The following is a 27,807-nucleotide window of genomic DNA, read 5'->3' as shown; positions in this document are numbered from 1 at the left end:
AGAGATAAGCATCTTTCTCCTTCAACGTTCCGCCATGTTTTCCAAGCAGGAGTCGCTGGAGCCCTTCATTGAAGTGTCCGACGACTCTTCACTTCCTAAGAGCAGGGTTTTGGAGCTTTCGAGCATAAGTCTGGTCTCAAATACCAAGCATGCTCAGAAAGTAGCTATCAACGAGCTGCAGGACTTAGAGGACCTCGATTTCGAAGACAGTTCATTGCGCAAAATACCCGGATCTATCCCGCCTGTCGCATATCTGATCTGTTTGGTTGAGCTCGCTGAGAGAGCGTCCTACTATGGACTTACCGGCTGTCTCAATAATTTTATACAAAGACCACTGCCGCCAGGCTCAACCACCGGCTCTGTCCTTGATCCAACCTCAGACCAGAGTGCAGGCGCTCTTGGTCTTGGACTTGGTGTCGCTTCGTTTCTGACGCAAATGCTTAGCTTTTTGGCATATATCACTCCGTTGTATGGCGGATATGTCGCAGACACAAAATACGGCAAGTTCAAGAGCGTCTGGGTGGGCGTCACCATTGGCTTCTTTGCTCATATGTTGCTTGTCGCAGCTTCTTTACCATTTGTGATCAAAATTGTCTGGCTCTCTATGCTTTTGACTGTTGTCAGCATTATAGGTATTGGTTTCAGTGCGGGCTACATTAAACCAAATCTTTTCCCTTTGTTGGTGGACCAATACGCTGTTGATGGAAACTACATCAAAGTACTTCCCACAGGAGAGCGGGTGATTGTGGACCGAGATGCCACGCTCGAGCGAATGAGTCTAATCTATTATTTCTTCATCAACTTTGGCTGCTTCGTGGCCATCTTTTCCTCCATTATCGAGAGAGCTTTCGGATTCTGGATGACGTATGGGTTCACTGCCCTTGTGTATTCTGTCCTTCCTATTATGCTTATTTACCTCAAACCTCGCTTGCATCTGAGTGAGCCAACAGGCGTGTCAATCTTTGAGGAGGTGATTCTTTTGCTCAAAGAGCTATTCCAATCTGGCTGGTTCTCCAGAATGCGCCACGGCCAGTTCTGGAGCATCCAAATCTCGGCAGCTACACAAAAATTGGCTCCTTCAGTGACGATCGAGGATCTGAACACCACGGTTCAGTCATGTGCCATTTTTCTGTATTTTATCATTTTCAACTTGAATGACGGGTCTATCGCTTCCATCCAGATTAACCAAGCCGGTTCAATGAGAACCAGCGGCATCCCCAATGACATGTTCCAGTCTTTTAATCCTTTAGCAATCCTGATAATCATCCCGATCCAGGACTATCTACTCTATCCATTTCTGCGCAAACGGCGACTGACATTCCACCCAGTTCATAAAATAACCCTTGGATTTTGTATCTCGGCTACAGGTACACTTGTTGGGGCTTGTCTTCAATATCTAATTTACATCCGTAGCGAATGTGGATGGGAAGGAGCCTCCGAGTGTGAAACAGTGGCTCCAATATCAGCTTGGTGGTGCTCCCTGATGTTTGGGCTACAAGCTACCGGAGAGTGTTTTGCAACTGTTACTGCTTACGAGCTAGCTTATACGATGTCATCTCCAGCAATGAAGAGTTTTGTGGTGGCCCTCTTTCTATGCTCAAACGCAATTTCGAGCATTGTGGGCGAGATTATTAGCTTCTGGGCACATGATCCTAATCTGTATGCCATCTTCATGAGCTGTGCGCTGCTTGGATACGGGTTCGCTCTCGTGTTTCTTGTGCAGTTCAAAATCCTACATAAGCAATTTAATAATTGATTGACCTGACCCCCCTAATTCTATATTAGTGATATATACATGATCACAGGTCTGTAAGCCCCTGTTGCTTGACCTCATTAATTTTGTCGTAATTGATTCCATCGAGAATGGCTTTAGCGCCTCCATTAATTAACAGCAATGCCAATTCATGACCAAATGCAACAGATTCTTCGAAATTTTCAACTTTTCTCATTAAACTCTTCTCAACAGATAGAGTTCCTTCGACACTGAGCACAACCGATTTCATGTACAATTCGTGAGTGTCTTTATTATACTCTGACCAAACTCCCACAGGAACAGAGCATCCTCCTTCTAAAGTGCGCAAGAGTTCTCTTTCCGCACGGCATCTGATCGAAGTCGACTTACAGTCCAACCGTTGGCAGATCTTTTTCATTTTTGGATCATTTTTACGGATTTCAACTCCGAGAGCTCCTTGTCCAACGGCGTATAGCATCTCCTCAGGGCCCAAAAATTGCGTGATTCTGTGGCCCATATTTATTCTTATCAAGCCGGCAGCGGCCAGAATAACACATGCGTAATCGGAATCTGGAGCATCAAGCTTGTTGATTCTGGTATTAAGGTTTCCTCTGATGCTCTTGAACCTCAAGTTAGGATAGTTCTTTAGTAACTGCGCAGATCTTCTAACGGAAGAAGTTCCAACCACAGAACCGTCGGGTAAGTCAGAAAGGGACTTGTATGGAGAATCTTTTTTCATGACTAGCGCGTCTCTTGGGTCTATCATCGTTAGTAAAAAGCAAATGGCCATCATCAGAATAAGATGTTTCCTCAATGTAATTAGGAAGTCTAACGTCTATCAAGAAATCTTTAAGTTCATCATGATGGTTTAAATGTAACTTACCTTCTCTTTGGAGAATGCATCCGAGTTCAAATTCGTCTGGCAAGCTAGTTGGCATGTCTTTAAGCGAGTGCACAATCATGTCTATTTGTTCGAACTCACCAAAGCTCTGAAGTAGAAGAACCTCCAACTCTTTGGTCCACAGCGACTTACCGCCAAATGAGTACAGCGGCTTGTTTTGCACTTGATCACCCAAAGTGCTCAATTTGACAATTGGAGTTTGCAGTTTAGGGTAGAGCTTTTGAATGCCGATACCAACAATTTCCGATTGTACGACAGCCAGCTGGGATTTTCTGGAGCCTATGCGAACAGTATTGTTGGGAATATCAAGGTCATCCTCGGCCTCTGCAAGGATGGGTCCAGATTTCGACTGATTATTAATAAAAAATGAGGCCGACGATTCGTGAGCAACCTTTTCTTTATTAACAGTGGAAGAAGCGGAATTCGTTGTCTGGGACATCTTTTGCTGTGATTGTGGCAACTGTGCTGGTCCTAGTGAGTGGATGGTATGCAACTTATTGAGCGGTGATTGGTGAAGTGGTGACGACAACATTGGATAGGTGATAGTATTAAAGCTCAAGGCGCTCAGACTAACTCAAAGAAAATTAACTAAAACAAATGATAAATCGATAAGAAATGAGAAGAAAACAGATTGAAAAATCTTCCCGATCTTAATACTTTGTTTTAGTTGATAATTCTTTTAGTTTTATAGGCTGTTGAAAAAGTATTTCTTTTCACTCTCAGGGTGCGAGGTGTAACTTCCTCTGGAATTCTATTCTTGATTGGGAAAAATAAGCTCTTTGCCAATAAAAAATGAATAATTTGTAATTGGAGACGGATTAAAAAATGCTCAATGTAAAATTAAGAGAGTCTTATAGGCTATTTTCTTGAAGCCCCTCGAGAACAATAGCAAATAATAAAAATAGAAATCTTACAATAAGTCAGAAACTCTTGTCGCTTTTTGGACACCTCAGCCCGTGTGTATCAAACCACCATCCTTGAACCAGAATATTATTTCTTCAGTTTGCCCCACGTAAATAAAATTAATGTACGCGACCAACTAACTGGATTTACGTCAAAAATATATAATATCGTTTGCACGTTATTGAATGGCAATTCCTCTATGTCTAAATTGGTACCCATTCTTCTTTACTCACTAATAATGGGGGTGAGGTAGGTGATCTCCTAACGCATTTCGCCGTTTCTAACTCTAGCTCATTCATTTCGGGCCTGATTCCATTATCAGTTAATTTTTCCGCTAGCGGTCTTCATCTGGTTTCCGTGTTCAGTGTGGGCCTACTAATCTCAACTGCATTCGTTCTTATCATTCCCGAAGGACTGGAGCATTACACCGTTCATGAGCCGATCGGTTTATGGCTCCTAACCGGTTTTATCGTGTTATTCAGTATCAATTCCATTACTTCCATAATCAACTCCAACACGAACGTTCCGTCGCAATTCGAACAATCCTTTCAGCTATCGCATTTAAATGATGAATTCATACGACCATTGTCGCCTCCAGAGTCTGCACAGGCTCAGTCACAACTGGAACGACCATTTGTTGCTTCAAAACGAGAGAAAAATATGCTTTTAGCACCTTTCAAAAACCCAAGGACTTTAGGACTTATCATTCATGCTCTAACAGACGGTATAGCTTTGGCATCCTCCATAATGTCAGATTCAGACGAGTCTGTGGACTTTACCTCTGTGTTTGTGGTTTTTGCAATCTTTGTCCATAAACTACCTACTTGCTTCGCTCTATCCTCTCTGTTGCTTGCTAGTGGAACATCCCACAAAGAGATCCTCTACCATGTTGGAGTTTTCTCATCATCATCGCCTATCGGTGCAATTTTGACTTACTTGATGGTGGCGTTCGTTATCAATAGCAACTTTAATGAGGCTGCTGGCGAGCTTCTGATCTTCAGTGGAGGAGCTTTTCTGTTTGTTGGTTTCCATGCTCTTCACGAGACCCTGGATCATAACCAGAGTTCAAAAGATAGAATTTCGCAATTTAAGGGGCTTGGTCTGTGCTTACTGGGAATGATTATACCTGCATTTATTGCACTCGTTAGAGACGAGGCATAAACCATGTCGCGCTTCTTTATAAAATAGAACAATTAGTATACAGTTCATCCTATGCAAAACTTACTTGCGCTTGAGAACTTTGCGGTTCAGCCACTTATCCTTTTTCGACTTGATGTTATTTGTTGGTACGCTCAAGAGACCCCTGTTCTTATTGAGAACCTGAACTCGCACAGGGCCCTTCCTCATCACTTTCTTACTCATTCCACGAGCCTCCTTGAGCTTAACTGCCAAGATCTCCTTTCGAGTAGTAGCTGGTTCCTCATCATTGAAGACAGTTTTTTTAGGCTTTTCGAGTTCCTCCTCTGCGTCGTAATTCTGTAACAGGTCTTGAGGAAGAAATTTTGGGGTTTCCTCGGGTTTCTCAGCCCTCTTTCTGCGTTGTTCCGCTTGTTGCCGATTTCGTTCCTCAATTTGCTTTCGTTTCTCTTTCTTTTGTCTTTCGATATCTCGAAGCGCAGCACGCTCAGCCTCAAGTTTAGCTATCACGTTTTCTTTTCCCGTAAGTAAAGATTCCTCTTCAGGTGCTTCATCGCTGTCTTCTTCGACATTATTAGCATTTATGTCTTCGGGTAAAGTCTGTTTGACTGCTTCATATACATTGTCATCTAACTTCTTGTGGCTCCTCAAATTCCTGCTTGACATCGATAACGTGGGTATTTTAGCAAAAAAAAAAAATTTGATCTCTCGATCTACGTCTATCGACGCGACTAGAGATCTGAGCGACAATCGATAAGCCCCAGATTGCAAAGAATCTTATACCAAAGTATTACAACAATGTCACCATTCCCCGTGTAATACAAGACTATGCTGATAATAATGAGTAGTATAACCGCCCCTATAGCAAAGTAAAGTTTATGGGCGCTCACAAAACTCAAAATTGGAGATGGTAGCTCCGGACCTTCTTCGCAAATTGAACGACATACGACTTCTCTCAGGTCCGTTGGTATAGCCTCGTCAATGACGCTGCTGCTCTCTCCAGACTCCAGTAAATTTTGAGTACTCAGAAACTCCTCATAATCTTTATATTTCCTAGCAATTTTCTTGGATTCTTCATACCTCGAGTTCTTGCGTGGTTGGTAGGGTTCTGGTACACTCAATTGGTTGGCACTAGAAGTTGAAGCTTGTCCATCAGTAGATCCGTACTTTGAAGCCGACATATTATATTACCTAGTTGTATTAAGCGCTTGACCCCTTTTTTCAAATAATCTTATATTTTAAAAATAGGGATTGGCATTACAGAGATTTATACCAAGATTTTGAATGCGAGTATAAGGGCCAAAGCAATAAGAAGAGCCGAACCAATCAAGCCAAAAGCAAACCTGTTGCTAGAAATATATCTCTTCACAGCTCCAATGTATTGGTGGTATCTAGGCTCGGGGTTTCTGACATACGAAGCACAATCCGCCTCACAGACAGGCAAGATTGGTCTCGATTCGTCATCTGTAGCCCCCGACGTCAAATAAGATCTGAGGGAATCAACAACCAAAATGTTTCTAAATGAAGGACAATTTTCCGACTCCTTATGAGGAGGTGGATTGCTTGCAGGTGGAACAGGGCTTATAGAAACTGGTATCATATTTTCCACGTGAGACATCGCGCTGCGCAAGGAACCTCGCTGACTTCCATAATCATTTATAGAGCCATAATTGATTGGCTCTTCCTTTAACTTAGGCGAAGGTTCTGCAGAACCAATATCAGATAAATTGTCAAAAGCAGTTTTAATCTTTTTGGGGGACTTCGACCTTGTTGGAGTTGACATGCGGCTTTGAAGCCTATTGAGAGTGGAAGTGATTGAACTTGAAGACCTAGGCCTTCCTTCCTTATGATATACTTTCAAGGGATTCAGAACCATCTTAAAATAAATTCACGTATCAAGTTTTGGCGCCCATTGGGGGATTTTAGGGATACGCGACACATTTGAGTGTCGTACACTGCAAATTAATTATTTACATCTCCTGCTAGGTACATCAAACTTGAGATCGCCGTTGCCGTTTATTGCTAACTTCAGCCTCGGAGCCAGACTTTTCAACGATCCGCTTCAACATCGCCTTTCCTTTCAATTTACCACCTCCACTGATGTATTCGAGGCGGTTCAAGTTGAAACGCAAAGTCTCAGCCAGCAGTTCGTCCTTTAGGCCGTCAAGCCGGTACCAGACATGGTACTTGGTAAGCCTCTGGCCCGTTGCAAAGATCTCCTTCATCTTCTGTTGAACCTCTGGAAGCGGATTAGCGCTATTTTTGATTAGTTCTGCAAATTTGTAGGGAACTTCGACTAGTCTCAAAGTGCTAGTTGAGTATATTGGGACAGGCTTGACATCTTCATCTCCATAATCCTGAGGTTCCAAATCCTCGTCATTCACCTGTTTAGAAGTTCTGGTTTGTCTTTTCGCGGGTCCCCAGTTCCGTTTAGCCTTTCTCTTCTTTTTGGTAGACTTCTTTTTATCGCCCGCTTCTTCAGCTTCTTGGGTCTCAATTTCCACATTTTCTTCGTCATCCTCCTTTACCTCAACACTTCCCTCTGATTGTTTTTCTCTTTCTTCCAATTCCTTTTGTGCTCTAAGTTTTTCTTCTTCCTCCCTCTTTTTGCGCAATTCATAGGCATCTATCTCTGACTGATTGTGAACCATTACAAACGAAATTAGTAACTCAACAAACAGTTTCCTGTATTTTTTTGACAGGTCTGAAGATGATGCTGAAGGAGGAGGAGATGCAGACACTGCTGGTTTAAGCGAACTTTCTTTTGAGTTATCGTCCTCCGCATGGTCATTGTTCTCATGATCAGCTTTGTCCCTTTCGTCAATAATTTCGATAATTGAGTCCTTGGGGAAATAGAATCTGGAGGAATTATTTTCGTGAAACTCAATAATAAGGGTAGCGTCCTTTGTGTATCTCTCTTGAAAAGCTGTCAACCGGTCGTCCCCAGCAAGCAACTTCTCCAGTTTCGCTTTCTCTTCTTGTCTCTTTTTCTCTCTCTTTTCTCTTCTTTCTCGTTCCTTGTCCATTTCAAATTCGTCGCCAAAATCTATAGGTCCGAGGTTCAATTTTTGCCGTTCCTGGCGCTCTCTTTCTAACCGGGCCTTTCGTTCTTTGCGTTCTTGTCTTTCCCTCTCCTTCTCCAATCTCTCCTGCTCTTTCTGAAGCTGCTTCTTCTTCTTCTTTTCTTCTTTTTCCCTGGCTTTCCTCTCCTTTTCTTCTTGCTTTAGACGTTCCCTTTCTTCTCTAGTAAGCTGTCTGCGTTCGCCATTCACAGCCTCCTGGCTTCTAGAAAAAGCGCTCTGTCTATCCTGATTCTGTTGTTGAAGTTTTTGGTAATAGGTTGCTGGATTTCCCATTTGACGAGCTCTCTGAATATAGCGTTGAAATTCTGCTATCTGATCACCGGAAGCGTTACCAGATGCGACAATTTTCATTAAAGAGCTCAGGTGTGGATCTGAGCGGGCAATGAGGTTCAAATTTTGAATCATCATTGCATTTTCTGGATTAGCCATTAGATCGTTAGACTTCCCATCCTCAGCTGGTTTTGGCGGTGCTGGCTGAGCAGCGGTAGGAGGCGGAACTGGCTTGACAACTTTGGGTGGTGGGGCAATAACAGCAGGCTCTTTTTTGACTGGCGTTGCAGAATTGATTTTGGCCGTATCACAGGGTTTGCCTAGCCTTTCATCTCGAAGTTTTTGTCTTTCCTCTCTTTTGCGTTCCAGCTCTTCAAAATACCGCTTTTCCTTCTCTTCCTCTTTCAAAATAAATAGCCTTATCTCAAAGGTATGCGGTCCGGCAACAAGCTTCATGTCGCACAACTTACTAAGTCGGTTTTTCTTGCGGCCATCTGCAGGAGTCATATATTGCTCTCGTCTAGTCCAAAATGTCTTGAACACATTATGAAGCCAGTGATGACGTGACACTATCAGCGAATTATACAGCGTAGCAGAATCTCTGATCGAAAGGGGGTTGTCTAATTGTTCATAATCTGGTTCCTGCTGTGACAATGGGAGATGTTGTATGACTTTGAACGGTCGATTGAGACGTTGTTTGTATGCAGCTTCCTTATCTATCACCTCTGACTGCTCGATAAGAATAACATTATTAGATCGGCTCAGTTTGTGTTCAGTCGCTGGAGTGCTCACTCCAACCTCGAGCGACTGGTTCGGGTTGGTGCTAGACATAAACAGTATAATTTTTTGCCTTGAGTTTTTCACCCTTACACCTTTATAGTTTTAAGTGTGCACGCGTGAGATCAAAACATTTTTATGGGCACTCGTCTAGCGTCGCAGAATGGCCTTGATCTGAACTCCTTCACCAAAAAGTTGAAGCTACCCTATAAGCCTGATTTGGAACAGTATGATACTGGTGCTATAGTGCGGGTGAAGCTCCGCAACTTCATGTCGTACTCGCTCACAGAGTTTCACTTTGGCCCCAAAATGAACCTAATTATAGGGCCTAATGGAACTGGAAAGTCCACTTTTGTCTGTGCGATATGTATTGGACTTGCAGGAAAGCTTGAGTATCTAGGTAAGAGTTCCATGAATGTGGATCATTTCATCAAATCTGGACAAAAAGAGGCCAGTATTGAGCTAGAACTTAAGGCTGCTGAGAAGTTTGAAACAGTCATAGTTGAGAGAGAGTTTGTGAGAAAAGGAAAAACAAGCTGGTACATTAATAAGAAGCTTTCAAACGAGCTTCAAATCAAAAAATTGTTGAAAGACTTCAATATCCAACTCGATAATTTGTGTCAATTTCTGCCTCAAGATAGAGTGGCAAGATTTGCATCACTCAAACCCGAAGAGCTACTTAAGGAGCTTGAAAGACTTTACGAAAATGGCGAGCTTCTGGAACAGCATAACAAGCTAATTGAGCTTTATTCTTTACGACAAGAAAAAATAAAAGCTCTTGCCGACATAGAGTTTCAGCTTACGTCCCTGCGAGAAAAACGTGTGTCATTGGAGGAACGCGCACAGCAATACCAAGAATATCAGCTATTGGAGAAGGAGCTTCAAAGACATGAAACATTACGCCCTTATGTTGAGCTGAGTACCAAAAAACGTGCTCGTGAAGAGTTGAAGAAGGAGGCAGAAGAAATGAGCCAGAGAATCAAAGAATTTGACCAAAGAATCCTCCCAATGAAGGAGAAATTACAACAGTTTCATCGCAATTTGGGCAGTACTGAGACGCGGATAAACGAATACACTTCTTCAAAAGAGAAATATACCAAAGAGCTTGAACAGAGTTTGGAAGCTATCAAAGAAGTCAACTCCGATATACAAAAACTGAACGACCAGAGACTCTCGTTGGCGATGGATCTGGAAACACACCGCAAGAAATGGCAGCAATTATCGGAAGAGCTTGATACTATGACGCAGAAATTGGACTCGCTCGAGATTCTCAGTAAGGAAGAAATACAGGAGCTAAGAGATCGCAGAGCATCCATTCAAGATAAGCTTTTGGAAGAACAGGAACCAATAGATGGTCTGGAGACAGAGAAAAGAGCACTTATGAGAATTAATGAGCAGCTTGAGAACCGTATCAAGACGAGTGAGAGCAGTCTAAAGTCCAAGGACAGACTACTTGTCTTAGACTCACACAGATTCGGCAACGTCATCAAGGCTGTCAAGGTATTGAGAGAAAACAGAAAGAAATTGAAGCTGGAATATTTTGAGCCCCCAATCATCTCCTTGACCGTTACCGATGCGAAGTACGGGCCTGCTTTGGAACGGTGTATTCGGTTCCAAAATCAATGCGCCTTCACTGTGCGCAACAATGAGGACTATCAGAAGCTGGCACGCTTTTTATATAACGAGAATCCTGACATCGGACGCAACATTGGTATCCGTACCCTGAGTGAGAACTTCAGTTTTCAGCCACGCATCCATAGGGAAGAGATCAAGAAATATAACTTTGATGGATACTTGGTGGACTTTGTTGAAGGTCCACGGGAGGTGATTCAAATGGTATGCGAGAATGACAGAATTCACAATATCCCCGTGTCTCATCGCGATATCGATGCATCCATCAAAGATGCGCTCTCCAATAAAATACGAAACGAGAACTTTCCTATGAGTGAGTTTATCGCTGGTGAAGCATATTATTCGTTCAATAAATCAAGCTATGGGTCTAAGCAAGTCACTGCAAACATCAGGGGCTTCTCTTCAAGTCGAGTCTCCATTTTCTCAGGCGGTTTACCAGATGATAAACGAGTGGAAATACAACAGGAAATCCACGAGTGCAGGCACAAGATATCAGTGAACAGTCAAACATTGGGAAATATTCTACAAAAGATCAGGGAGAAACAGGGAATGCTTAAAGAATTGGTGAAGGAACGGGACGATTTAACGGCAAAAATTAGTCGCCAGACTAGAGCAGAAAAGGACAGAGAAAAATATGTCACTCACATTGAAACATTCAAGGATAGAATGAGGGTCGAGAGGAAGGCCATCAATAAATTAAAGCACAAGGAAATGGATGGAACTGCTTCAAAGCTGGTTACCAAAATAGGCAAATTGGAAGAGAGGAAGATTGAAATATATGAGCTGATTGAGCCAACGATATCAAAGATATGTGAATTGGACGAAAAACTCCTTGATGCTCAGATATTTGCGATCCAGGAAAACAACAAATTCAGCACCATAGAGTCACTGAATGAATCGATATTGACAACACGTGAAGACATGTTAGAGAAGAGAAACGAGCTGAGAAGCGCATATGTCAAAGCCAAGGAAGAATATACTCAAGCTCTGAAAGACTACAAAGCCTTGCTCGAGACCTTTTCTGATGAGGATCGTTTAGAGCTAGAAAAACTGGTTACAGAGCTTCAAGAAAGCGATGCTTTGACTGAGGAAGGTCTCAACGCTGAGATCAATAGGATCAAATCACAGATGCGTTTACGCCGAAACGGTGCGGGAGCAGACTCTTTAAAACGCCTGGAAGAGGTGGAGAAGGAAATTCAGCAATACGAGCAGAAATTGCCTGAATTAGATGTTGATGTCGGTATTCTTGATCGACAAATTCAAGATCTTGTCTCTGTCTGGAGACCAAAACTGGACTCAGTGATTCGAACTATCGCAAATGACTTTAGTGAGAATATGAAAGCAGTGGCCAGTGCCGGTGACGTGCAGCTTGATAGTGAGTCAGAAAACTTTTCCGAATGGAAACTGAAAATCCTTGTTAGCTTTCGTGATAGCCATGGGTTAATGCAATTGAATGCGGCACAACAATCTGGAGGAGAAAAGTCTGCGACAACGGCTGTATTCCTGAACTCTTTACAGGGCCTCACGAATACGCCATTTCGTGTTGTTGACGAAATCAATCAAGGTATGGATTCGAAAAATGAGAGGCTTATCCACGAGTTGATCGTTCGCAAATCGTGCTCCGCACGTGGCTCACAATATTTTTTGATCACTCCTAAACTCCTCACAAATCTATACTATGGTACAGGAATGCGCGTACACTGCATTCTCGCTGGAAGATGGTGTCCTGACTATGAGGATAAGGTGGAATTTTTGGAGATGGGGGTGACGGATAAATATTTTTGAGTCTCTATTAAAAATATTACGTACTAAAAAACCACAGAAAGTTAGTAATTTATCGGGCTTTCACATTTTATGGCTGCTTTGGAGCGACAATTTACCAAACTTTCACTTCTAGAAGAGGAACTTGGAACTTTAGTGGAGGATTTCCACACACTGAAACAGGTAGGAGATGCCCCAGTTCTCAATTCCAATGATGATCTTGTGTTGACGCTTAGTAAACTTGCAAACTTGATCAGATACGTGGAATTGCTTCTGGTTGAAGAGATAGACTCTAGCGGAGTGGGGCCGGAAGTCGATCGATTTCGTGAAAGTTTGGAGATTTACAATAAACATTTAAACTCCATCAAGGAGGATCTTCCTAAGGACGCCAATTTCGAGATTAACACAATACGGCTTGACGAAGCCGTTAACAAACCCAGACCAAAAATAAAGAAATCTAAGTCTGTGAGATTCAAGGAGAACCTAATAGATCCATCCGAATCACAGAAACGGGCGCAAGCAAAATCATCTCTGACTGAGAACGACGAGCCTAGTAGAGACGTACTTTTCGAAACAAACAACGTATACAAGGACGACAACGGGAGTACGATAGATTCTATGCGAATGTCAAACAAACAAATATTTATGGAAAATCAGCAGGAAATACTAAATCAAGACGAAATCATCAATTCATTATCGCAATCGGTCAATAGACAACACGAGATGTCTTTGCAGATTGGAGATGAGGTGGGCAATCACATGGTGTTACTTGATGATTTAGAGTCAGGGATATCAAGGGCAAATGCAAAAATCATTCGAGGACGGACGAACATAGACAGATTCAGGCAGAGATTGAGAGAGCATGGCGATTGGTTCACGATATTCGTGCTTGTGATTATCATGTTTATCCTGCTTGTTGTTTTGAAGTGACTCAACCAGAAACGATGCGCATTCTCCCAGGATGTTTGTCCTCCGCGATCGAGTAAATCGATTGAAGCTGTTCTGCTGCTTTGGAAGACACCGAATGAAATTTGAACGACGAAGCGTTTGAGGATGCTGCTTCAGAACCCGTTGTTGGTGTATCTGAGATGTAATTGAAATTGGGGTACTTCGAGCTGTGTTCCGCCTGAACTTGGCGAGAGGATGTGGTGTTTTGCGGGAGAGAGAAACCAGGCACTTGCTCGATCTGGGGCAGCTTTGGCGGTTGTTGATTTGCAGCGGCCAAAATTTTGAAAAGGGAGGCGGAGTCTATCTGATTAAGGTTCTGAGGCGAGTGCAAAGTCGAGCGATGATCTTTGGTGTAGCGCTGAGGGCTTACAATAGGGCAGAATTCGAAATCCTCTTCTGCATCAAAAGACTTGTATGTGTTAAGTTTTGCTCTTGCTAATCTGACCTCCTGGAGTTTGTGGAAATCTCTATTGGACATGCTGTTCATTATGACTGGGTATATATCGTCCCGCCAATACTAGAAGAGTTGTATAAAACAAAAATCTGAAAAATTTTGTAAACCCAGACCCGGTGATCTGAAATCCAAAAAATGGTGAGGGTACGAACATTCCACACACCAATGCGCATTTTGAGCACTCCGAAGCTGCAACTGCGTACCAAGTTCACACTCAGAAGGAAAAATGCACAGAATGAGAATCTGCCAGCAGATTTGAAGACTCCCGCAAGAACAAGATTCGCCCCTTCACCTACCGGTTTCTTGCATTTAGGATCCCTTAGAACAGCGTTGTATAACTACTTACTTGCAAGGGCTACAGGTGGTCAGTTTTTGCTGCGATTGGAAGACACTGACCAAAAGAGGCTAGTTCCTGGGGCCGAAGATAACATTTACGACACACTGAACTGGCTAGGAATTAAAGTTGACGAAGGCCCTACAGTGGGTGGTCCTTATGGCCCTTATAGACAGAGCGACAGATCTGAAATATATACGCGTTATATTGACGAGCTGCTGGACAAAGGGCTTGCATACAGATGTTTCTGCTCTAAATCTAGGCTAGATGGGCTTCGGGACTCTGCAAGGCTGCTCAGACCACCTACTACTGTGTCATATGACAGGCATTGTTTGCGAGTATATACTAGAGAGGAATCTGACGCTAAGGCTGCTCGAGGGGAGGAATTCACTGTCAGATTTAAATCACCAGACAAATATCCCGAATTCGACGATTTACTCCATGGATACATCAACTGGCAACCGCAGGTAAATCCATTCGACAGAAGGTATGAAGATCCAGTGCTGCTGAAAAGTGATGGTCTTCCCACTTATCATTTTGCCAATGTTGTTGACGACCATTTGATGGAAATCACTCATGTTATCAGAGGAGAGGAGTGGCTTGCTTCCACCCCTAAACATATTGCTCTATATGATGCTTTCGAGTGGAAGAAGCCGAAGTTTGTGCATATACCTCTACTAACGACTATTGATAACAGAAAGCTATCCAAACGTACCGGTGATATTGACATCATGTCGTTGAAGAACCAGGGTTATCTTCCCGAAGCTCTAATTAATTTCGCAGTTCTTTTTGGATGGGCTCCAAAAAGGGTACAAGGAGAAAAGTTACATGAAATCTACGATATGGACTTTCTAGAGAACCATTTCAACCTTGAAGGTTTGACAGTTGGCAATGCCAAGGTGGATTTTCAGAAACTCAATTACTTCAACAAACATTACTTACAACGCAGACTCGAAGATCCTGACTACCTCGATAAGTTTTCGGCAGATATTTATGGCAAGCTGAATCAGAACCGCAGAATTACTCAAGATTATGTGAAAAAGGTGCTTCTGAAAACCGGTAGCTCGCTGACCACACTCAACTCTGTCTTCAGCGAGAGTTTTCGGTTTTATTTTGAACGTCCTACTTACACTAAAGAAGGACTCGAGAACGTCCTAGAGCCTGAAAAAGTTGGGATTGTGGAACTGCTTGCCGAACAGTCAGATTATACGGACCTTGAAGCTATAATACCTAAGATTTTGGCAGTCTATCCTTTTATCAAGAAAAAGGACATTTATCAAACTATTCGTTATGCGATTAGCGCGGGACAGCCAGGAACGAAACTTCCGGACATGATCGAGCTCTTGGGAAATGAGGAAGTGGTTGCACGACTAAACTCACTAAAAGAAATATTGTAAATAGCGCATCAATTCATCGTCAATTTAAATTATCCAAGAATTTAGGATCGGTCGCCAATTTCGATTTGAACTTGGCCCACCAGTCGTCAAACTTTTTAATGGGAACCTTATTTGAAGAGTCAACAAAAGAGCTCAGATAATCATAAGCGTTCTTGATGATTTTATTCGAGACAGACTCAACTTGTTCTTTGGTCAATGGTATGTCGTTGATGGATAGACTAGGAGGAGCAGGTAAGGTCAATTGAGGTGCTTTTGACAACTTGAATTGCTCCAGTTGAGCAGTAACTACTGCCAAAGGCTCAATGGAAATACCGATAACCAGTGTAGTGTCCACGGGCGGCGCCGAAGGGTCAATCTCTATGTCCATGTCTATATCCCCTTCTTTTGTGACTGACTGTTGCTGCCCTCCGCTGGTGTAGGCTTCCGGATTGATTTTAAATATGGCACTTTGCTTGTTTGCATCCAGGCCTCCCAGAAGCCGGAAATCTGCTAGAGGTACTCCGCCTTTTTGAAACTGATAGTATATCAATGCACCATAATTAGGATCGAAAGGTACATTGGGGACAAGAAATATGGAAAGGTGAGATATCCTATTAGCCGAGATATTTTCATATGTTGTCACATATTTGAGTGTGTCTATCTGCTCAGCCAGCTTAACTGGCCGTCCGGCCAATGTTGTTCCAAACATGAAGTCATTAGATAACTGCCCTATATTGAATTATTTATTTAGTCTGCCATTTTTCTAGAAGGTTCAGATCATGTGACTGGAATTATTACCAAAAAGTACGCGTTCTTTAAGACACAAGATGGTTCGCATTGACCAGTTTTTTGGCAAGGCGGCCGTTCAAAAGGTGGGTACCTAGCTATTTTTTATATACTGACTTTGAAGAACAAGGACAAGAAAACTGCTCACGACGCTAGTTCCTCGCTGAGAAAGCCAGCAAGTCAAGAAACGTTTCAGCATTTTAAATCAAAGCAATCCGCTGATTCGAACGTCATTGTGGTAGATTCTGAAGAGGATGAAAAAGTGACACCCCATAGAAAGCGGAAAGCAGAGTTGACTGAAAGCGATAATGAGGAGCCTGTCAAGAAGGAGGCAAAAGTCTTGCCCAAAAAAAGTCCAACTAAAACCAAGAGCGCCAAGCCGCAGGCTGGTCGATCCAGCCAACCTAGCCAAACTGGCGCGGGACAAACAGCACAGGAAATTCTGGAGACGATACCCGATGCCGATCCAAAATACCTAGAGGTTGATCCTGAGATGGAGAATATGAATTTTTTCCAATTGAAAGCGCGCACATCGGAGGCTCCCGCACCAACAGGAGACAGGATGCTTCCTGAAGGGCGCCCAAACTGTCTCAATGGATTGACCATTGTATTCACAGGTATTCTTCCAACCATTGAAAGGGATGAATGTGTGCGGATAGCTTCCAAATATGGAGCAAAGGTGACGAAGTCCATCAGTGGGAAGACAAGCCTGGTAGTGATTGGTCACGAGGCAGGTCCCAAGAAAATTAAGATGATCAAGGAGAAGAAGATCAAATGCATAGATGAGGAAGGGTTCATTCAACTTCTTCAAAAAATGCCTGCAGATGGTGGCAGCGGAGAAGCGGCTCGGATCGCCATAGCTAAAAAGGAGGAGGAAGAAAGGAAGGCCATCGAGGAAGCTGAAAAGGAGGAGGAAGAAAATAGGAAACGGCAAACTCAATTGAGGGAAGAACGGGCTAGCCAGTCCAGCCAAGTGGAGAGGCCTAGTGATAAACCGGACACAGAAAAACTCTGGACGGTTAAGTACGCTCCTACAGATATCAAGCAAATTTGTGGAAACAAGGGAAACGTGGAACTATTGCAGAGCTGGTTGGAACACTGGTTTGATAACGCAAAAACCGGTTTCAAGGGTCCTGGCATACATGGCTACCGTGCGGTTATGATAAGCGGACCTCCGGGAATCGGAAAAACCACTGCTGCTCACGTCGTGGCAAAATCCCTTGGATTTGATGTGATAGAGAAAAACGCGTCTGACGTGAGATCCAAGAAATTGCTGAATGAGCAGTTGCGGTCGTCACTGAGCAATTCCTCTGTGGTTGGGTACTTCAACCAGCTGAAAACCCATGACCCAAATAATCGCAGAATAGTGATGATCATGGACGAGGTCGACGGTATGTCCAGCGGAGACCATGGAGGTGGAGCTCAGCTTTCGCAATTCTGTCGTACAACGGAGACACCCCTGATTTTAATTTGCAACGACAAATCGCTGCCGAAGATGAGAACTTTCGATAAAACCTGCTACGATCTCACGTGGAGAAGACCCACTGGAAAGGAGATGAAATCCCGGCTCATGACAATTGCCCACCGAGAGGGACTGAAGCTTGATCCGAACATCATCGATCAATTGGTGGCTGCCACGAACAACGATATTAGACAAATTATCAATATAATGTCAACTGTTGCACGTACGCAAAAGACACTCAACTACGAAAACAGCGAGCAGATCTCCAAGACCTGGCAAAAGGAGGTGATATTAAAGCCGTTCGACATAGTTGGCAAACTTCTGAGCGGCGCTAGCTACGGATCTCATGCCAGATACAATCTGTCAGAAAAGATCAATCTTTACTTCAACGACATGGACTTCACACCACTGATGATACATGAGAATTACAGGTCCACCACGCCATCGAAACTTAGCGGATGCCCTCCAAACAAGCGGAATCTTCGGCATTTGGAGCTGCTAGAAGAAGCCTCGAATTTTATTTCGGAGTCAGATTTGGTTAATCAGCTGATCAGAGGAGGCGAACAACAATGGTCATTGGCTCCATTTCATGCTATACTTTCCAGTGTGCTTCCAGGCTCCAAGGTTGCCGGTGGAATGAACGGGCGTACCATGTTTACTTCGTGGCTTGGCCAGAACTCCAAGAAAATGAAGTACGATAGGATCTTACAGGATTTACAATACCACTCCTCTACGAAGACAATGACAAACAATCAGGAGCTGAGGCTAACCTACATACCATTCCTGATTAAAATGCTGTCGGATCCACTGATTAAAAATGGAACCAGCGGTATCGATCAGGTTTTGGAGCTGATGGACGAATATTACCTCACGAAAGAAGACTGGGACAATCTGATGGAATTTGGCGTTGGACCAAAAGGCAGAATGGATCAAAAGCTGAAGTCTGTGAGCTCTGCTACCAAATCTGCATTCACACGAAAGTATAACTCCTATTCGCACCCTACTGTGATCTACAAGACTGGAGATTCCGTTACTAAAGGAAACCGAGCTCCAGCTTTCAAACCTGATCTTGATGATGTCATCGAGGATGATACAAAAGATGTGCCGGAAGACGAGCCGCAAGAAGAACAAGACGATATTAAGAACGATAAACTTATCAAGAAGGTGAAACAAAGCACAAAGAGGCGCAAGTAAAGTTGCGAGGACGGATATAGCGTTTACATAATCTATCGAAATTTTTCGTGGAAAACATGCGACGTTTCTACAATAGGTAAACGGAATTTTGCAACTAAGGGGGACAAGAAAACGGGGTAGTTTCCTGAGACGAATCTAGTCGATTTTTTCACCTTGAAACAGGCACTTAGACTGATTCGACTCTAATAATACGTGGATATTGTCAAGATGACAGCGCCGCCTCTCTTGCGTCCTCCGGGATCAAATCCCAAAAATGCTTCACGTCGCCAGAAGCTGCCATCGCTCAAAATCTCTACGCCGTCCGGACGAAATCAAACGTCCCGGCTTCAAGATGGAGACAATGCCCAGTCCACGAATGAGTTTGATGCTACAGATCCAGTTATCGTGAGACAGTACGAGGTTGTCACATCCGACAACATCGTACGTCACTCGAGCGACTCAATGACAGACTCAAATCCTTCAATCGTGAGCAATAAAAGCACAGATACATTGATTACGGAGCTGAGCAATCTCAATTTAACCAGCAAAGATACCGACCCAAACGCAAAATTAATGAAGGGTTCCCTTGAAGATTTAGATGAAGAAGATTGGCGACGGCTAGCTGAGCTCAACCAAATTCGCACACTTGAGGTGCTGGGAGAAGGTAACGGAGGTTCTGTCAAAAAGTGTGAGCTTGTCACGACTCAGCAGGTATTTGCCCTGAAGACCATCACTGTTGATCCATCACCTAGTTTTCAAAAACAAATAGTGCGAGAACTGAACTACAACAAAAAGTTCCAGAGCGATTATATTGTTAAGTATTACGGAACATTCATTAACTCTGCGGATGCGTCGATTTGTATCTGCATGGAATATATGGGAGGACGGTCCTTGGACGCAATATACAAACAGTTCAAGAAAAAAGATATGAGGATCGGAGAGAAAGCATTAGGAAAGATGGCAGAGAGTGTGCTTCGAGGGCTCTCCTACCTGAACCAGCAGAAAGTGATGCACAGAGACATCAAGCCTCAAAACATATTACTAGACTCCAAGGGGAACGTTAAACTTTGTGATTTTGGAGTTTCCGGAGAAGTGGTCAACTCGCTCGCTACCACCTTCACCGGAACCTCTTTCTACATGGCGCCAGAACGTATTAGAAATGAGCCTTATACAATAACCTGTGACGTGTGGTCACTTGGGCTGACTTTGCTCGAGGGAGCAATGGGTATGTTTCCCTTTGCAACAAAGGATCCAAATTTGCAAATATCTCCAATTGAGCTTCTTTTGATAATATTGGAGTTCGAACCAGAACTCAATGACGAACCCGAAGAAAACATCACCTGGTCAGCCAGCTTCAAAGACTTTATTAAGGTCTGCTTGACCAAGGAAAATCGCAAACGACCTAGTCCACGACAAATGCTGGAACACCCATGGATGCGCGGCCAAATGACTAAGAAAGTTCGCATGGACAAACTAGTCCAGTTCTGCTGGGAAGATTAGATGATAATCAGCTCTGCGGTGCGCCAAACTCTCACACTAACGTGTTTTTACACTTATAATTTATATCATGCTACCAATCTTCTTCGTCGTAGAGATGCTTTCTGAGATATTCTGATTCATTTGCTTATTCCGTTTTCTCATCTTGTCAATCGTGTCCTGTGCATTTTCTCTTACATAGCGTCTCTTCTTTGGATATTCGTCGTCATCTGAGCCGAGAGAGTCAGCATATCGCTTGCGAGTCTCTTTTTGGAGGAGTTTGATGTATTCGGTCTTTTCCTTGTCCAGCTCATCCCGTTTGGCTTCTAAGTCAGTAAATAACTTCTCAAACTTGCGCTTGTTGAGCTCATTTTCAATTCTAAGCTCTTCATATCTTTCTTCAAACTTTGTATTTATCAGTTCCTGAGATGCCCGAAGATTCAAAATTTCACCTTTAAGATCAGTAAGCTTATCCATCACCGTCTCCCTGCTTTCAGTCTTTAGCTCGCGAATAAGGCTCTCGAGAGAGCTAAACTTCTCGTTCAATGTCCGTTCCATACTGCTGGAAGAAGCCCGAACAGGCTCAACAGGGTCTATCTTAATCCTTTCAGTGGGTTTTATCTCCTGTTTACTTTCTTGTTCTGACACAACGTCTTTATTTTCGTTGTACAGCACCGATTGCAAAAGTTTGGAGCCTATTGAGGTCAGAGATCCCAAAAGACCGTCATGACCTCGATTAAAGCTCGGCTTTGTCACACGCGAGCGCCGGTCTGTTAGCGGATAGCGTTTTTTCTTGATGGAACTTAGGATATCATCAGTCTCAAAGCGTTTAAAGTCAGGTATACTGCGAATAGGCGACTCTCCGAGGAGTTCGTATGATTTTTTTTCGTGAGCGGATGGGCGCAAAATAGATCTGGGCGATTCGTAGCGCGTTTTGATGCTTGATCCGATGGGAGATCTGTAGCGGTCTGACTTCAAGTTTGAGCCGTTGCTGTTCTCCAAGAACTCACTTGCTGCATTAGAGCGTCTTCGCTTCTCATAGTCTGAGAGCTTCGTGTCTCGCGAAAAACGGACGCGCTCCGAAGTTGGTGTCCTCGAGAAGGTGACCATTTGATAAAATAAATATTTCAGACGCGTATTTTTTGAGATACGGAATAAAAGAATCCTGCTATGGAGTCTCCTGCATTTTTGCCGATTTCCCTGAAGCCATCCAACCTTCGGCCTTTGGCATATCGCGTGCTTTCGAAGAAACATGGTCTCAATATTCAGTCAAGTGCGCTGGAGAAGCTGAGCGAGTACGTGGGGAAGAGATTTGGCCAGGAATGGCGTGGGGCTAAAACGATCGCGTTCCTGGAGGAAGTCGCCAGGCTCTGGAAAGAGCAAAACAAAGGTTTGTTTCTGGATGGGGACAACATTGACGTTGTGATCAAGGAGATTTCATTGAAGCAAGAGAAGCAGGAAAAAGCTAGCCGCCAGAGCTCGGCTGTCGAGCCCAAAACCAATTTGGCAGGTCTCGTGACTAACGAGCTACGAGAAAGTCAGTCATTTGAGGTACACCAGGACCCTCTGGAACCTGCCGCCCTTGAGCAGGTGCAGTGGAAGGATTTTTTCAAGGCTGTGGACATCAAGAACTACAGACGATACAGCTATAATCATGTGCGCAAACAGTTCGATGTTTTGTCTGCCGACGCCGATGGTGACAAACTGATTTTGCCGTCAACACAAGATGCCGTTAACTTGTTTATTCAGCGATTCCATCTTCTCAAGGATAGACTCCTCAGAAATGAGAATTTCCAGCCAACCACCTTCAGTGCTGTCAATTCATTTACAAGCAACGGGCCCAAAGAAGTTGAAAACCAGCAGGTTACATCTATCAAGAATTTGTTGGGTCGGCACGGACAACGATTCTTTCTTTTTGGATTGCTGACCCGGAGCGCGCTGGGTTTGTGGCAACTTCAGGACGACACTGATTCGATAGAACTTGAACTTGGTCAGACGCTGTTTCCTCAGAACTGCTACTTCACTGAGGGGAACTTCATCATCTGTGAAGGTATTTACTCCAACAGCGGCAAGTTTTATGTCAGCACAATGATTCATCCTCCAGCGGAGAAAAGAGAGACGTCTCTGGAAGTTCTTGGCAAGATGGACTTCAATTCTGTATACAGCAACAGCGGACGCATCGACCCTGTATTGCGCTCAAAACTATTGCATTTGGAGAAGGATCTGGCAGACCACAAGTTTATCTTTCTAGGGGGTGATCTATACCTATCTGATGCAAAAGTGATGGAGGGCTTGAAAAAGCTACTAGCCAAACTCAACGAGGAGCTTGAAACGGGGTCTTCAACACCCGTTGCCCTAATATTCAATGGATCCTTTACCTCGCGGCCTTTCACATCGACTCAAGTCTCCTACAACAGTCAGGTCACCTCGTCAGGTGAGTACAAGTCTTATTTCGATTCGTTGGCATCCATCCTTGAACCATTTTCTGAACTGTGCGCAACCTGTAAATTTGTGTTTGTTCCAGGCGACAATGATCCCTGGTCATCAGTCGTCACCAAAGGTTCCAATTCCGTGTGGCCCAAATTCAAACTTCCAAAGATTTTCGGGAACCGGTTGACCAGACTAGTGAAAGATATAGAATGGTGCTCCAATCCATCAAAACTAACCTATTTGACACACGAGGTTCTACTAGTCCGCGACGACCTGGCAGGACGGTTTCGTCGAAATGATATAAGCCACATCTCCAAGATCAAGGAAAACATCGAAGCAGACGAAGGGGAGCTGGAGATCGATAAGCTTTCAAAATCCAAGATTGCACCAGACGTGCTTGAGGCCAGAAAGGTTGTCAAGACATTACTGGACCAAGGATATCTCTCACCTTTTATCCAATCTATCAGACCGCTTGTTGCCAATTACGCTAATATGCTAAACCTGATACCCCTTCCTACGCTTCTAATGCTCGCTGACACGACATGTCCGCGGTTTGACCTCATCTACGAAAATTGTCATGTCCTCAACCCAGGAAAGTTCTTCGACAACAACAAGTTCAACTACATGGAGTATTCTCCCTCATCCAGAAAAGCCAAACTCAGAGAGTTGTATTAATCATATGGATATTTCTTAATTGAACTGGTTACATGATAAGGCATGCAGTAGACAGGGTCCACGGGAACCAGATCTTCGTATCCAAGCAGAGACAAGCCTGCAATGCCGAAGAGAGTGTGGTATACATCAACCTGGTTCCCAGGCCGATCGCTGATCCCCCCTTCTTCGAGATCCTGGCACTGTAAAATGAATTCTCTCAGTTTGTCTCCGTTAATGTAGTCCAGTCTACCCAATATACTGAGAGAGGACATCACCCACCAGCTGTAGCACACATCGGGCAATTTCTCAGGACGTCCGTTTAGGCCGCCGTTTTCCACTTGTCGTTCACTGAGCCACCATTCAAGGGCTTCTCGGTCTTTGATTTTGTCTACATGTCCAGTAATTGCCAAAGTCCCCAAACATGTGAAGATCTGCGCAGAATGCGACTCTGAGCCTGGCACCATGCCAAATCCTCCATCGAAATTCTGACATTTGAGTATGAAATCCACTGCTGGATCCACGATATCGGGACTCAGACTTTCGAGAATGCTGAGCGATTGGATGGCGGTGTAAACGAATCGGGTGTCAACTTCGCCAAACCTGTCCCCCTGGAACGATCCATCTGGCAATTGGAGGCCTTTGATAAACTGAAGTATTTGCGGCTTCTTGTCGTTAATAACGTCCAAGGCATCGTACATTTTGAGAAGTTGTAATGCAGACAAGGTAGAAAGAATATGCGAATCGTGCTTAGGGAATGCCCCGAAACCTCCATAGGTAGAATCATAGCAGTTGAGAATAAACTCCACCAGAGTTTTCTTGTCAAATTCATGCTCCGCTCTCATAAGGAACAGAGCACAAGCCCCCCAGTATATCCCATTCATACGGAGATGCTCGCTGAGCCAGTACTCAAGAAACTGTTTTTGGTCATCCAAAGACTTGATGTAAGCGACATGCTTGGATTTGTCCAAAGAAGTCATTAATTAAATCGTATAAATATTGCACAGCCTTATGGAGAGAAACTAAAGCTTGTTTGAGAACCGGCCCGAAGAAGACGATTCTTTGGGTTGGGGTGCCACCTCTCCGTCTATGAGCTTGGACCGAAGCCTTCTCCGGTCCAACAACATAAATTGTATCTGCTGTCTCATGGAAGAGAGAGCAGCTGTCTGGTTGTGTAATTCGTCTTTGATCTGAATATTCTCGTTGGCCAGGGCTGTGACAAGTTGTTTATTCAGCTCGAACTCCGACGCCAAAGGCCTCAAGCGGTTCAGATCTGTTTTGAGAACCTCAAATTCCATCATGAGTTGGATGTAGTCCTTCTCCTGCAGGCTATCGAATAACCTGCTAGGATCGGTGCTGCGATCGCGATCCATAATCTCTTCCAGCTGCAAAGAATAACCTAGGTTAGTCATCTTGCCCTGTGTGATAGAGTCGAGTATCGTCGAAATTTGAGATTTGAGCGTTTTGTTTTCATCGACCAGATCGTTCATCTTGGCTTCTTGCAGCTCGAAATAGCCCGACAGCTTGACAAAAACGCACTCCGAAGAGTGGATCTGGGATAGCACCTCCCTGCTTCCCCTCCACTCGCAGCCGTACTGCTTCCCTGGGCACCTAACGTGTATTTTCTCACAATAGCTTTCGTGGCTGTCAAATATTTTCTCCGGGAACTCCAGATTACAACCATTGCATTTGTGAAGGTTCTTTGCGCACTCGTTTTTCAAGTGATGTTCCTCGGTTACAATGTTTATTTTCTCACCGCACTTTGCGCAGTCAAAAAGCTTGTGAGGACACTTCTCGCCTAGGAACCGTCGTTCAGTCAATTGGCCGCACATTTGTCCCTCGTCTAGCATGTGTTCACAAGGGAATCGTGTGTGATCACAAAAGTTCACCAAATGCTGCTTTATAGACCAGCGGGGTCCTATCCATTTACAGCCACGAGATGCGTTCAAACATCGCACTTGAAGGTCGTCCGTGATGTTGCTCAATATAATAGGGGCAGGGAATATATCGTCGTAGTTTTTCTCTTCAATCTCTTGACGGTCCTCTTTATAGTTCAGTTCAATGCGATCCAGAGGACACTTGTTTCCGAGGGGGGACTTGAAAGACTCCAGAATACATGTCCTGCAGAACGTGTGCCCGCATATAGTTGTATACGGATTAATAAAAGGGAGCTGGCAAATGGGGCAGTTGAGATGTTCAGGTATAGACACGTACACCAACGTCCTCAAGTCTATAGGAGCTTCGTCCAAGGAATCTGTCATATCGTAGCCGCTACTATTCGGAGAGCTATCAATGGGGTCATTATCTGGCTTCCAAGCAGAGGAAGTTTCACCCTGTGGGGCCAACAGCCCCCTGCTGGCAGACTCTTGTTGTCCTCGAGATTCAAGTTCAAGCTGGTCCAATTCTTGTGCGATGACATCCATTTGAAGGAAACTGGAATCGTAAATTGCTAAATTATTTTTCACCCGCATTTAGTTACTATAATAGAAATAGTCTAGGCTACTATCATAAATTATAAATTATTATGTCTCTTAATAATTATTGTACACATGGTATATGAGTAGAAGTGAAGCGATGGTGACAAAGGAGTTTCATGCGGATTCGACGCGCTGAACTTCGTCAATGTGTTCTAAGTCAAGCTTGTCCATGGAACCAGCAGGAGAAAGCTTTTGGTGCTTTCTCTTCTCGGCAAGTGCCAAAGATTCCTTGATGTTGAATCCTCCTTTGAGTAGGTTCTGTGTCTCTTCTAAAGCCAGATTAGACAGTTCTGGGTAAACGAAGTAGACAAAGACGATCGACACAGCAGTTAATGCTGCAAACAATGCAAACGTTCCGGTAGGGGTGATGTTCTCAAGCATGGTCAAGAACGTGGCAGAAATGACCAAAGAACCACTCCAGTTGGTTGCAGTAGCGTAAGATGCACCTGTACCTCTAACGTTTTGAGGGAAAAGTTCGGACTGTTGCCATGGGACATTACCAATACCAACAGCGTATCCAGCAACATACACGATCATGAACACCATGATAACGTAGCCCCAGTTACTGACACCTCCTTCAATCTTGACAGAATGATGTTCGAACTTGAGGTCGACATAGTGGAATCCAATGGCACAAATGATCATAGAAATCATCATGATCGGAAGAGAGAACAGCAACATCTTTCTACGGCCCACTCTGTCGATGATGAAGAATGCAACAATGGTCATGAGGAAGTTAGTACCAGACACGATAATGGACACAGCAGTGGAGTTGTCGAATCCAATGGCTTTGAAAATAGTGGCGGAGAAGTACATGAGGGAGTTGAAACCGGTGAACTGTTGAATACCTTGCAATCCACAAGCAATGATAAGCGCTCTGAAGTTTGACGGCACGGTATGAATTTTCTTGATACCGTTCCATGTTCTCTGCCACACGTTCTTTCCCTCCAAAGAGGAGTTGATGCTTTGAATCTCGGCGATCTTCATCTGAATGAGCGTTGCTGTGGCGCCATGGTGAGTTCTGGCAATAACCTTGGCAGCCTTTTCCAGCTTGTTCTTGGAGATCAAGTATCTTGGGGTATCTGGCAAGAACAGGAAAGCTGCGAGTTGAATAGCAGGAGGAATGATGGAAAGTCCAACTTGTATTCTCCAGCCATTGTCGACGTGGGTCAGCCCTGCACCAATAGCGTAGGCAATAAGCTGACCACAAGTGATACCCATACAGTTGAGGATAACCAGACGTCCTCTGAATCTAGAAGGCGCAAGCTCCGAAATAAATAGAGGAGCGATAAGAGAGCCGACACCAACACCAAAACCCATAACAAATCTACCTGCAATCATAGTCCAAACGGTCTCAGCTGCGCATTGGATAATAGCGCCGACAATAAAGAGCGTGTTCGAAAACATCAAAACAGGCTTTCTGCCGAAGACATCTGCCATTGGACCTGCGACTACTGAAGTGATAAGAGCACCCAGAGAGGTAGCGGCGGTGATAAACTCTTCTTCGCCGTAGGTAAGGGTCTTACCCAAATCGGCTCCAATAGAAACAAGAGCTGAAGAGATGTATCCCGTATCATAGCCAAACATAAAACCTGAGATCGATGCAAGACAAACAAGAACCACAACCAGAGGTGTAGGTTTGGCGCTATCCATAGCAATCATTTCAGACTGACTGTCTTTGGAAGAGTAATCAAGGCCATCGACATCAGTAGAGGATAGCTCGTCTTGTTTAGCTGGTTCTGACATTATTAAATTTGAACGAATATATTGGTGTTTTGTAAGGGAGAGAAGACGTATTATTTATATTGCAATGTGCAGGAATGCTCTATCACTATCTTCTGCTGCATCGAAATCTCGAATTTTCTTGAGTCGGGATTTTCACCGAACAAGTGTCAGGGTGGAGGTACATTTTTCGGTAGTCACACCGGCTGCTGCCTGTGATTGGCTTACGCGGCGGGTTATTGCCCGAGCGTGATGCTTCACGGCCAGAAGGGGAGGGTAACTCCGCAGAGAATTCTAGCCCGCAATACATTTTAGGTCATGC

At 44.0% G+C, this 27,807-nt stretch overlaps 17 protein-coding genes across 17 annotated transcripts; 8 read left to right on the top strand and 9 right to left on the bottom strand.

The window, feature by feature from the left end:
- Nucleotides 1-34: 34 nt before the first annotated feature.
- OGAPODRAFT_75135 (uncharacterized protein) lies at nucleotides 35-3,228 on the top strand (the record flags this gene model as incomplete). The annotated part of the gene is made up of 1 exon (XM_018355975.1): nucleotides 35-3,228. The coding sequence occupies one exon, from the start codon at nucleotides 35-37 to the stop codon at nucleotides 1,754-1,756; it is 1,722 nt and encodes a 573-aa protein (XP_018211973.1). The 3' UTR covers nucleotides 1,757-3,228.
- On the bottom strand, nucleotides 1,170-3,228 carry OGAPODRAFT_15549 (uncharacterized protein). Its single transcript, XM_018353804.1, has 2 exons — nucleotides 2,616-3,228; nucleotides 1,170-2,491 (listed from the first exon to the last, which is right to left on the bottom strand). Exons 1-2 carry the CDS (start codon nucleotides 3,070-3,072, stop codon nucleotides 1,800-1,802), a joined length of 1,149 nt encoding a protein of 382 aa, XP_018211972.1. The 5' UTR covers nucleotides 3,073-3,228; the 3' UTR covers nucleotides 1,170-1,799.
- A 448-nt stretch (nucleotides 3,229-3,676) lies between these two features.
- Nucleotides 3,677-5,325, top strand: OGAPODRAFT_75133 (uncharacterized protein). Its single transcript, XM_018355974.1, has 2 exons — nucleotides 3,677-3,785; nucleotides 3,827-5,325. Exons 1-2 carry the CDS (start codon nucleotides 3,736-3,738, stop codon nucleotides 4,695-4,697), a joined length of 921 nt encoding a protein of 306 aa, XP_018211971.1. The 5' UTR covers nucleotides 3,677-3,735; the 3' UTR covers nucleotides 4,698-5,325.
- On the bottom strand, nucleotides 4,758-5,854 carry OGAPODRAFT_11538 (uncharacterized protein; the record flags this gene model as incomplete). Its single annotated transcript, XM_018353282.1, has 3 exons — nucleotides 4,758-5,328; nucleotides 5,528-5,532; nucleotides 5,621-5,854. 3 exons carry the CDS (start codon nucleotides 5,852-5,854, stop codon nucleotides 4,758-4,760), a joined length of 810 nt encoding a protein of 269 aa, XP_018211970.1.
- Nucleotides 5,855-6,664: 810 nt separating this feature from the next.
- Nucleotides 6,665-8,857, bottom strand: OGAPODRAFT_11537 (uncharacterized protein; the record flags this gene model as incomplete). The annotated part of the gene is made up of 1 exon (XM_018353281.1): nucleotides 6,665-8,857. The coding sequence occupies one exon, from the start codon at nucleotides 8,855-8,857 to the stop codon at nucleotides 6,665-6,667; it is 2,193 nt and encodes a 730-aa protein (XP_018211969.1).
- Nucleotides 8,858-8,941: 84 nt separating this feature from the next.
- On the top strand, nucleotides 8,942-12,244 carry OGAPODRAFT_92467 (uncharacterized protein; the record flags this gene model as incomplete). The annotated part of the gene is made up of 1 exon (XM_018357163.1): nucleotides 8,942-12,244. The coding sequence occupies one exon, from the start codon at nucleotides 8,942-8,944 to the stop codon at nucleotides 12,218-12,220; it is 3,279 nt and encodes a 1,092-aa protein (XP_018211968.1). The 3' UTR covers nucleotides 12,221-12,244.
- A 45-nt stretch (nucleotides 12,245-12,289) lies between these two features.
- Nucleotides 12,290-13,554, top strand: OGAPODRAFT_75131 (uncharacterized protein; the record flags this gene model as incomplete). The annotated part of the gene is made up of 1 exon (XM_018355973.1): nucleotides 12,290-13,554. The coding sequence occupies one exon, from the start codon at nucleotides 12,290-12,292 to the stop codon at nucleotides 13,124-13,126; it is 837 nt and encodes a 278-aa protein (XP_018211967.1). The 3' UTR covers nucleotides 13,127-13,554.
- On the bottom strand, nucleotides 12,297-13,622 carry OGAPODRAFT_92465 (uncharacterized protein; the record flags this gene model as incomplete). Its single annotated transcript, XM_018357162.1, has 1 exon — nucleotides 12,297-13,622. The coding sequence occupies one exon, from the start codon at nucleotides 13,620-13,622 to the stop codon at nucleotides 13,128-13,130; it is 495 nt and encodes a 164-aa protein (XP_018211966.1). The 3' UTR covers nucleotides 12,297-13,127.
- A 97-nt stretch (nucleotides 13,623-13,719) lies between these two features.
- On the bottom strand, nucleotides 13,720-16,025 carry OGAPODRAFT_92463 (uncharacterized protein). The gene has a single exon (XM_018357161.1). It carries the CDS (start codon nucleotides 16,015-16,017, stop codon nucleotides 15,349-15,351), a length of 669 nt encoding a protein of 222 aa, XP_018211964.1. The 5' UTR covers nucleotides 16,018-16,025; the 3' UTR covers nucleotides 13,720-15,348.
- Nucleotides 13,720-16,025, top strand: OGAPODRAFT_15545 (uncharacterized protein). Its single transcript, XM_018353803.1, has one exon. The coding sequence runs from the start codon at nucleotides 13,734-13,736 to the stop codon at nucleotides 15,327-15,329; it is 1,596 nt and encodes a 531-aa protein (XP_018211965.1). The 5' UTR covers nucleotides 13,720-13,733; the 3' UTR covers nucleotides 15,330-16,025.
- Nucleotides 16,026-16,135: 110 nt separating this feature from the next.
- On the top strand, nucleotides 16,136-18,750 carry OGAPODRAFT_81453 (uncharacterized protein; the record flags this gene model as incomplete). The annotated part of the gene is made up of 2 exons (XM_018356528.1): nucleotides 16,136-16,180; nucleotides 16,219-18,750. The coding sequence occupies 2 exons, from the start codon at nucleotides 16,136-16,138 to the stop codon at nucleotides 18,748-18,750; spliced, it is 2,577 nt and encodes an 858-aa protein (XP_018211963.1).
- A 194-nt stretch (nucleotides 18,751-18,944) lies between these two features.
- OGAPODRAFT_81450 (uncharacterized protein) lies at nucleotides 18,945-25,686 on the bottom strand. Its single transcript, XM_018356527.1, has one exon. The coding sequence runs from the start codon at nucleotides 25,545-25,547 to the stop codon at nucleotides 24,309-24,311; it is 1,239 nt and encodes a 412-aa protein (XP_018211959.1). The 5' UTR covers nucleotides 25,548-25,686; the 3' UTR covers nucleotides 18,945-24,308.
- On the top strand, nucleotides 18,945-25,686 carry OGAPODRAFT_15544 (uncharacterized protein). Its single transcript, XM_018353802.1, has one exon. The coding sequence runs from the start codon at nucleotides 21,376-21,378 to the stop codon at nucleotides 23,308-23,310; it is 1,935 nt and encodes a 644-aa protein (XP_018211958.1). The 5' UTR covers nucleotides 18,945-21,375; the 3' UTR covers nucleotides 23,311-25,686.
- OGAPODRAFT_46183 (uncharacterized protein) lies at nucleotides 19,303-20,229 on the top strand (the record flags this gene model as incomplete). The annotated part of the gene is made up of 1 exon (XM_018355513.1): nucleotides 19,303-20,229. One exon carries the CDS (start codon nucleotides 19,303-19,305, stop codon nucleotides 20,227-20,229), a length of 927 nt encoding a protein of 308 aa, XP_018211962.1.
- Nucleotides 20,290-21,315, bottom strand: OGAPODRAFT_6666 (uncharacterized protein; the record flags this gene model as incomplete). The annotated part of the gene is made up of 1 exon (XM_018355818.1): nucleotides 20,290-21,315. The coding sequence occupies one exon, from the start codon at nucleotides 21,313-21,315 to the stop codon at nucleotides 20,290-20,292; it is 1,026 nt and encodes a 341-aa protein (XP_018211961.1).
- OGAPODRAFT_46489 (uncharacterized protein) lies at nucleotides 23,307-24,266 on the bottom strand (the record flags this gene model as incomplete). Its single annotated transcript, XM_018355521.1, has 1 exon — nucleotides 23,307-24,266. One exon carries the CDS (start codon nucleotides 24,264-24,266, stop codon nucleotides 23,307-23,309), a length of 960 nt encoding a protein of 319 aa, XP_018211960.1.
- Nucleotides 25,687-25,821: 135 nt separating the features above from the next.
- Nucleotides 25,822-27,505, bottom strand: OGAPODRAFT_97622 (uncharacterized protein). The gene has a single exon (XM_018357963.1). The coding sequence runs from the start codon at nucleotides 27,423-27,425 to the stop codon at nucleotides 25,878-25,880; it is 1,548 nt and encodes a 515-aa protein (XP_018211957.1). The 5' UTR covers nucleotides 27,426-27,505; the 3' UTR covers nucleotides 25,822-25,877.
- Nucleotides 27,506-27,807: the final 302 nt, after the last annotated feature.

This window comes from Ogataea polymorpha, assembly GCF_001664045.1.
Source record: "Ogataea polymorpha strain NCYC 495 leu1.1 chromosome Unknown OGAPOscaffold_2, whole genome shotgun sequence".
Lineage (NCBI taxonomy): Eukaryota > Fungi > Ascomycota > Pichiomycetes > Pichiales > Pichiaceae > Ogataea > Ogataea polymorpha.
The sequence above is the reverse complement of the archived record's forward strand: the minus strand, read 5'-3'. Positions and strand labels throughout refer to the sequence as shown.

What these genes read in the sequence shown, in the direction of transcription:
- OGAPODRAFT_97622 (XM_018357963.1), bottom strand. Translation starts at nt 27,425, where the DNA reads ATGATTGCTATGGATAGCGCCAAACCTACACCTCTGGTTGTGGTTCTT.
- OGAPODRAFT_75133 (XM_018355974.1), top strand. Translation starts at nt 3,736, where the DNA reads ATGTCTAAATTGGTACCCATTCTTCTTTACTCACTAATAATGGGGGTG. An exon ending in TCACTAATAATGGGGGTGAG is followed by an intron (nt 3,786 to 3,826) that starts GTAGGTGATCTC and finishes TTCTAACTCTAG; the next exon opens with CTCATTCATTTCGGGCCTGA.
- OGAPODRAFT_15544 (XM_018353802.1), top strand. Translation starts at nt 21,376, where the DNA reads ATGGAGTCTCCTGCATTTTTGCCGATTTCCCTGAAGCCATCCAACCTT.
- OGAPODRAFT_15545 (XM_018353803.1), top strand. Translation starts at nt 13,734, where the DNA reads ATGGTGAGGGTACGAACATTCCACACACCAATGCGCATTTTGAGCACT.
- OGAPODRAFT_81450 (XM_018356527.1), bottom strand. Translation starts at nt 25,547, where the DNA reads ATGACAGATTCCTTGGACGAAGCTCCTATAGACTTGAGGACGTTGGTG.
- OGAPODRAFT_92463 (XM_018357161.1), bottom strand. Translation starts at nt 16,017, where the DNA reads ATGTTTGGAACAACATTGGCCGGACGGCCAGTTAAGCTGGCTGAGCAG.
- OGAPODRAFT_15549 (XM_018353804.1), bottom strand. Translation starts at nt 3,072, where the DNA reads ATGTCCCAGACAACGAATTCCGCTTCTTCCACTGTTAATAAAGAAAAG. An exon ending in ATGCATTCTCCAAAGAGAAG is followed by an intron (nt 2,492 to 2,615) that starts GTAAGTTACATT and finishes TAACGATGATAG; the next exon opens with ACCCAAGAGACGCGCTAGTC.